An 8,915-nucleotide genomic window follows, 5' to 3' on the forward strand; every position below is an offset into this window, starting at 1 on the left:
TAGTGGTTGCAGAGCTAGGTCTAATGATGTTTAATTTCAGCCATATGTGAATGACGTTCCAGCGAAATGGCAAGGTGGTGTAGTTTGACAGGAGTGAGATCGCAGACTAGCTTGACCTTTTATATGATGGTGGGGTTGTCTCAACCACCTTGGATAGGGGATGGCAACTAGAGATGCCTCGGCAATTAGCAGCTCCACCTGAGGCCACAATGGATGCAACATCACGATGGCCCGAGTTGATCTTACGGTAAATCGAATTGGTTAACTTGTCATATTTTCGAATTGAGTTTTTCCTTCTTTTTCAAAGCTGAAGGAAACCCATTTGGAGAGACCAAAGGTGGTTAAGCTCGAGTTTGAGAAGGAGATCAAGGTAGTGGAGACGATCCCACCAAATACATTTGAATTCGAGCTAGAGTTGATTAAATCCACCTTAGTGTGCCAATCGGATGTGGTTGAATTTGAGGCGTACTCGGCTCCCTCTTTTCATTTTCTCGATGAACTGAAGAGGCCTAATACAACTGACCTAGATTTTATGAGTTCGTTGCAGAAAGCTAAGAAGGTGTGTGTTGGACTCGAGTAAACTTATTAGGTAGCAAATCCAAATAAGGCATTGAAAGGAGAGCTAGCGGTTGGACTTGTGGTTGACATGGGTGCGACTCAACATAATGCTGATGCATTGAGAAAAGCAAAGAACTTGCTTACCAGGGAAGTATCTCAATGATATAAGGAGATTTTCTCCTTAGGGCTGAAGAACTTTTTAGTGACTTTTGCACTTTTTGTTGAATGTTTGTCCTAATTTAAATTAACCACTTTTCTCTTTTAAAAGCTGGTAACTCAACTCAAGTTGGGGCAAACATTCAGTCACCGGTACAGGAGATCAACGGGCGACATGAGATTTTGAGTTGGAGATTATGAATCGCTTTCCTGACTTCACACTTTGAGGACAATGTGAGGAAAGCATGATAGATTGATACGGTTCGGCTATAAAGGTGAATACAACCACATTGGGTTCAACACCTAGAGACAGGCTGGGAGCATTTAACATATATCCCCATGTCTATTTGTTTATTTGCTTTTTCTTTTTCTTTATTTATTAGTTTGCTTTCGTAGATTAGATTCTATGGCTGTATTTACTTTTTAGTCATTCACTTATATGTATTAGTCAAACTCGAGCTTGTTCGATCTGGCTAATCGAGACAAGACAAAGACACTTATAAAAAAAGTGGTGTACACCTGAGTTAACCATCTTTTAAAATATTGAAAACCCTGCCACCTTGTCTCTCTCTATCTCCTCTCTTGACGATTCAGCTTCTCCCTCATCCCTTCTTCCCTTCAACTGAGCAATCCCTACACCTACACCTCCATTGCAACCATCTCCGTACCACCAACTATCAAGGCCAACCACCACCACCATATAGGCCTCTATCACCCTTGATTTACCAACCCTCAAAATCTCTATTTGTTTAAACTACAGGATTATAAGAACTTCCCATCTCAAGGATCTGTGGTAAATTTCACCACGAATGTCGGAACTTAGATCCATAGGCATACTTAAACTCTCCTTGATTTTGGCGTCCGAAGATATCCTTAGATCATTAGACGGACAGGTACGTAACAATAACTTTATCAAATCAAAAAGGAAAAAAAAGAAAGAATAAAACAACAATTTCATCTGTTAATAAGAAACCAAAGCTATCTCCAGGCAGACCAAGTCAATATTTATTTCCAGGCTACCAACAATGAATACATTTTTTTTTTCTCTCGGAAAACAATGGATATATATACCTACACAGAGAGGTAACATGGAAATAACTCTACAAAAAAATGACTAAATCAACCTCTCGAATATTGATAAACTGCATGGTTGAGGTAAAAGTCATTAGCATTAAAATTTTGATGCCAACCAACATCAGGTACATTTGAACTCAGATATGGTCAATCTTCTCAGCAATGAAAAGGCTCAACCAACTTGTTTGCTAGTTAATATGCCTCATCTCTGTCAAGAATTGCAGAATTGGAATGAAATAAAACTGAAACACAACAGAATTTTTAATGAACATGCACGAGTGGTCAATCATAAGTGAGCACTCTGTAAGTATCTTCTTTCATAGAATCCAGTCACTTGGTCGGCAACAGCCCACATTATTGCTTGCCCAGGTGGAATCCTCATAAGCCTGGGAAGCAAACCCTTCCAGAGGGCAAGCAATCCTTCTTCAGCATAGATTGTTCGTATTGCGTGGACCATGCCCTTGTATTTGGTATTATCACCTGATTTGCCTTGCGCCATCAGCCTTGTCTTTACAACATCAAAGGGCCCTGTACAGATGGGCCCAGCTGTTCCTGCTAGGAAACCTGATATCATGGATTGCCATGGTTGAAGGGCCTTCCCATCCCCTTCATGTTTCTTCCAAAGAAGGATATCAAATGCATTCTTGGCAGTGAACATGGCAGCTTGGTTCGTCCCATTGCGCATAACTGTTGGTGCCGCTCCAGCCCAGAGCCCTAAAATGCCTTCTTCACGGATGATCATCTTTGCACAATGTATCGGTCCTTTGTATCTCAAAAGCTCAGGGCTCAGTCCTTTTTGTTGTTGCAACCTGATTTTAACCACCTGCACTAATACCACAAATTAAAACTATGTAACTGAGACTACAGTCAACTAACCAAAAAGAGTGGGAAACTTGAGTCACTTGATGAATACTTGCAAGTCTGTTTACAGAAAACTTGTATACTGCAGCCAATTAACGAGAAAGAGTGGACACCTTGTAGACTACAGCATCTAGCGATTTTACTTCGAAGAACACTCATACAAAAACCATGTCATTATCTTCTTTGTTCTGAAATTTCTCCCCTTAATATAACAAAAATAGGGTCAGCTCTTTTTCTCATCATCATCAAGTATGTTTATAATGAGATGGTTTATTTCATGAACTTTAAATGACAAAAAAGATCTCCTTTAGATATGTTACAAGATTCAGCTATGTCGCTAGAGTGCTGCTAGCAACATCAATACCCAGCAGACGGCAGCTAGAATATCAACAAAAGAAGCTCAGACATAGAAGGAATGCTCCTCACTTATATTTGAGATTTAGAGCCCAAGATTCATCGAATAATACTGTTAATCAAAAGGAACAATGCAATAGAAGGAAACAGATCAAAGAAGGCTAAAAGTTAGAAACTCATGGGTAAATAAGAAAGAAAAATAGTTGATCAAAAGTTTCAGCAATATTAGTTGTCTGCCAGCATTAGATTGTTGAACAATGTGAGTGAAAAGGCGGTGAAAACTTGAACCAACTTATTCATGATTATAGATACAGCCTAGTATCACAGGTTATTGACTTTATGATGCCTGAAATGCTCCAAGTCTGATATAAAGATGATCCTACCTGATGGATATGAAATTGGGTCTTATATGAAGAATTATGACAGATGATCTTTTTGTTCGCATCCAAAAACTGATAACGTGTAACATGACAAAAACTTCATAAAAGTAAAGAAGTTTCACTCAACCAAAGCAACTGCATGAATTCGACAAACTCAAGATAAGCAATGTTTAAAAAAAAAACACCATTCTGAGCAAAATAAACACTGCCATAAGAATTGCATGCATCAAATGAGAAGGAAAACAACTTAAGGAACTTGAAGTTTGGGAGAACAAACCAATCTTAAACAATAGGTGCAAAATAGTATTTAGAGGTTTAGAGGTTACATTTTAATCCCCTCAATTCTCGCTCTGTATCACTTTCCTCCCCTAAAAAAAAAGTGGACACATACACCTCATGAATTATCTAATTATATCACTAAACCCTCTCTATCAATATTTTATTAAAAATTTCGATAGAAATAATCTTAAAAACTTAATTAACTTAATAAATGGACAGAAAATATCCTTGTTTTTCTTCTATATCCTTCATCTTCTCCTTTAGCTGTTTCTATAGTAACTTCTTCAGATATTAAACTATAAACCGATCTTCTCTAATTACTTCAAAATCTATTCATAACAGGAGAGAGAAAAAGAAAGGATGTTCTTATCCATCTAATTAGTTAGCCAATTTTTTAACAATTTCTCTAACCGAATTTCTAATGAAGAGAACTTAGTGATACAATTAGATAATTCACAGGGTGTATATGTTCACTATTCTTCTTGAGGGGATGAAAGTGATATGTCACATCTAAAATGCTATACATGAGATGCACAGGGAGATTACTGTAAGAGCTATAAATTCAGAAATACAAGCAATAACTTCACCCAAGTGTGTACTATTGAGTATTGACTATATATGAACAGCTTAATGTGCAACTTGATTAAAACATAAAACAGGTATGTGTACTGTGTTAACCTAGAAGTTCCGTGGTTTCAAGTTGAAATATCAGCACATAAGTCAACCATATACATAGCAACATTCAAACTAAAAGTTATCTACATTAAGACCATCAAATTGGCAACGCTGGTCAGATCTGAATTATTTCTCAAAAAGCAATTGGCGTGCTGTTGTGGCACAAAGTTATGATGTAACCAAACAATCTCTATTCCAATTTTACATATTAAAGAGGCATCTGTGTGTAAATGCCTACCAATGAAATTTCTAGAGGGAACGATCATTGACTTTGTAAACGCACATACCTAATTCTGAATTCACTAAAGTTTTCTTAAGCAAAGTACATTATGTGATATCATTCCATTTTTTTTCATTCTTTCAACTAAAAGCCACGAAATCTAATATTAAATCCGATTGCAACCTTATTTCCACAATCTCCTGATGATATCTTATGTGCCAAAAATTCATAAGCAAGAACAGGGGGGAACTTATTCTTAGGATCATTTCCTCAAACATCACGAAGGCATCAAGCAAACTAACAGAGGCATTTCCTAAATCTAGCAAAGCAATGTCACCTCGAAGGGGGTAACGATGAGCAGCGCCTCGAGCACCCCGGCCCCGAATCCCGAGACGAGCCTAGCGCGGGTGGATAGGTGCCCGGTGTCGGGGTCCTTGAACCCGGACTGGAGAAGAGCGTTGGAGCCCATGCGAAGTGTGTACTTGAGGGTCAAGTGCGTGGCGAAAGGGGTCAAACCCTTCCACAGAGCTCGGACCCCTTCGGTCCTCGTCACCGTGGCGGCGCATTGCGCGATGCCGCGGTACGATCCACCGCGGTCGAGTTGTAACCGCGTCTTGATGACGTCAATGGGTTGGAGGCACAAAGCCTCCATGGTGCCGCCCAGGGATCCGGACACCGCCTTCATGTAAGGGGGAATCGTAGTGGAAGGAGGAGGAGGAGAAGGAGGAGGAGTCGATGGGTCTGGAGTGCGAGGGGAGCCATCGCCAACTCCGGTGGAGACGGCGGCGGCTGATGGCATCTGGGAAGTGGGGGGAGAGAGAGTGGATGGGCGTTAATTTTTATTATTATTATTTTTACTTCATTTCATTTTCCAATTATAAAGGAAACTTTAGTTATTCCACGTCAAATAAAGTTATTTTAGTTAATAAGTACTTGTCCTTTGTTAGCATTTCTTGGGGCCGTAAACGTCGGACTCCCTAATCTTAGACTCCATGAAGACTACAAAAAAATACAAAATTTAAATTATTTACAGAACTTAAACAAGTACCAGTGCTCGGCAAACATTGCCTTGTGCAGCAATTTTCTTTTATGGTACTAGTACTGGTACATTATTACTACTATTGTTGTTGGAATTAAGTCTACTGCAGCTAGAACTAAGACTGCTGCTGCTAGAAGTGAGGCTGCTGTTCCTAGACTTAAGGCTAGAACTGCTGATGACTGCTACTAATGAAGATGCTACTGCATTGGTTGGTTTTTCACATGTCCTTGTATTATGCATAAATTACTTGCATTTTATGATGCAGTATCTTTTAATATTTAGATTTTTATGTCCGCTACTTTTGTCCTCTTCTCTTCTTCTCAACATTTTAGGCTTGTCAAGTGGCTTTCATATTTTTTGTGGTAATATTTAGTCACAATTAGAATGTTTCCATATAGACTGATCTAGAACAAGGGTGATTACATGACTGTAAGTTCTAATAAATATATCTTTGTAATAGTAAGAACTAATATAATCTTCCGATTGACTTCTATAAAAAAAAATTAAAACCAATGCATAAGAACAAGGAATACTAGTTAAGTCCCAATTTTTATATGTGTGCAAGTGTCATTGTAAGTCAACAATATAACTCATAGAAATTGAACTATTTTTGACCTCAAATATCTTATTCCCAACATAAATCACATGATAATGTCTTGCAAGTGCTTCTCCAATTTTTTCTGAATTTTATCACACAATTTCTCCTTAAACTTTTTTCCAACTTTAAGAAGTTGTTGGAATCTTGACATAAGCTATCTTCATATCATCTCCATCATTGTGACAATTGGTTTATTCCTACCATTCTTAATATAAACATTGAATGATTCACTATAATTGTTCACAATTCTTGTGCACCTAACTATTGTGCTAAATTTGATCCTTGCCCAATATCATGGAGGCTCTTTTATTAGCCAATCCCATGGGTCATTGCTCTTATTTTTCAGCATCTTCATTTGACAATCAAACTCTTGGACTATGTAAACTAATGCTGCTCCCAACATTAGGTCTCTCTATTTCTTCCCTTTAAAATTTTTGCATCCATATAATGCATGCAATATCTATACTCCATTAGGCATGAGGTTCTCAAATATTTGAACCAAGCCCTATAAAGTAAATATATAAACATGTGGTTCATTAATACTAACAATAAGCATATAAATTATATATATAAATAGTAATAAAAGCTTCATGACTAATGTAAACATATAAACAGTAACTTAATCAGTAACATATAAAGTAAATATATAAATAGTAATCTAATTAGTAATAGTAACAGTGGTATAAACCTTCAACTCTAAACTTACATATAAACTTATAAATAAGTAATAAACTAAATCTTCAACTCTAAATTTTATGCCAAATATAAACATATAAATAGTAATCTAATTAATAACATATAAAGTAAATATATAAACATATAAACAGTAACAGTAACATAAACCTTCGACTCTAAACTTACATATAAATTTATAGATAAGCAGTAACCTAAACTATATACATGTAAAAACTAACATAAACTTAAACAAAAAATATAGCAAACTTGCAGACATTATACTCTTAAAGAATTACCCATAAGCAGTACAAATAGCTATATACATGTAAACGCTAACATAAACTTAAATAGAAAATAAAATTAGTAAACTTGTAACATTAAATAATGAATTTATACATTTTGTCTATTACTAATAAAATATCACTTCTTTTTAGGCCTCTCAATTAGTGATATCAAATTCTCTAAAAAATAAGTTCAATTATCTCTCTAAAAATTAAGTTCAACTATCTTTACACTCTAGCTCAACGACTGTAATTACAATAGGAAATATTTGATTATTTCTGTATCTACCAACTACATGAATAAGCTGACTACCATAAGATATTTTTAAATGACATGCATCAAGATCTATTATGGGCCTATAATCATCAATAAATCCACTTATTTGTGCACCATATGATACAAACAACCTCTGGAACATAGTGAGATTTTTCAAAATAGCCCTATCAACCTTCAACCTGGCATCACTTTCTGGATTCTTTGCTCTTGTCATTTCACAATGATCTCTCAATCTCATATATTGCGTAAAATAATCCCCTTCAATGACCTTAATAGCCTTTCTCTTAGCCTTATATACTTGTTTAGTATAAAACAATCAATCCCTCAAAACTGTCTTTTTAATGGACCCAAAGCTCAATTCCGGGTTATCCACTAATTTGTCCAAATATTTGTTTGAAAGCTAAATACTTGGACACTATTATTTTTGTACACTCTACCACAAGTATAATGACATCTCAAAATTTTAATTTGAAAACTACTTGTTTGCCTAAGAGGAGATACATGACATCGAAAAATATAACCCATCTTACATACCACTATAATTCTACTTATTTTATTTTTTATAAACTTAAACTTATAACTTTCCTTAATATGATACTCCCTTAGGAAGGTCCTAAAACTTGGTGGGTGTGGCAAATATTATCTCATTTTGAAGCTTGAGTTATTGTATCTCTTTCTCCTCTAAACTCTAAAAATCAGACTACCACATTCATCATTGGAACCATACAAACTACGCACGGCATGACTACTATCATCTTCTTCATTCACATCTAGTTCATTTAAAGCATCATCATTCAAAGCATCTTCATTCAAAGTATGTTCACTCAAAGCATCTCTATTATTCAAAGCATCCACAATTTTAATGGCTTAAGTTAATAATTTTTCTTTAGTAAAAGCAGCTAATGTTGTAGTAGTTTAACTTTAAAAAGCTCTTTTATGTTAACATTACTATCCACGAAGTACATATCAATACATTGTGAATCTGGATTTGTACCAAACATACCAAGAACATCTTTATCATGAATTATCTCCAATAAACCCTTATTCAATGATATCCCTGCATTGTTGCATTAGATAATATATTCTATAAGTAGGTGGGCAACCAAATTGAAGTATTATATCCATAAATTCAATAACTGACATCTTATCTAAGTCCACAAAAAAATAAAATATATTCTCAGGTTTTGTCTCCAATTAGCCATCTATCATACAAGGAATAACAAAATTAACTATCTAAATCACTTTACATTACATGGGACCACAAAACAAGTGGACTAGAATATCTAGTGGGCCAAAAAGAAGCCGAAATTAAAGCTATGATATACCATGGAACTCATTTCTATAATTATAAACAAATGATTTAAAAAGTTTTAAACACTTGACACTATAATTAAGGGCAGGGGGCCACAATGCTAAGGTTTGGGCAACGGATCCCTAACACCAATTTAGAATTACATACTTGCACACAGTTGGGTGCCATGACAAAAG

General features: G+C 35.8%; 1 protein-coding gene across 1 annotated transcript; it reads right to left on the bottom strand.

The window, feature by feature from the left end:
* Nucleotides 1-1,864: 1,864 nt before the first annotated feature.
* On the bottom strand, nt 1,865-5,423 carry LOC140791561 (mitochondrial succinate-fumarate transporter 1). The gene is made up of 2 exons (XM_073142202.1): nt 4,895-5,423; nt 1,865-2,611 (listed from the first exon to the last, which is right to left on the bottom strand). The coding sequence occupies exons 1-2, from the start codon at nt 5,354-5,356 to the stop codon at nt 2,075-2,077; spliced, it is 999 nt and encodes a 332-aa protein (XP_072998303.1). The 5' UTR covers nt 5,357-5,423; the 3' UTR covers nt 1,865-2,074.
* Between the last annotated feature and the right edge of the window lie 3,492 nt (nt 5,424-8,915).

The sequence above is a fragment of the Typha latifolia genome, chromosome 6 (genome assembly GCF_019914945.1).
Source record: "Typha latifolia isolate L0001 chromosome 6, TyphaL0001v2, whole genome shotgun sequence".
NCBI lineage: Eukaryota > Viridiplantae > Streptophyta > Magnoliopsida > Poales > Typhaceae > Typha > Typha latifolia.

Excerpts from the sequence above, each read along its gene's own strand:
- LOC140791561 (XM_073142202.1), bottom strand. The coding sequence starts at position 5,356 with ATGCCATCAGCCGCCGCCGTCTCCACCGGAGTTGGCGATGGCTCCCCT. Across the intron at positions 2,612-4,894 it reads TCATCGTTACCCCCTTCGAG|GTGGTTAAAATCAGGTTGCA; the intron begins GTGACATTGCTT and ends GTATTAGTGCAG.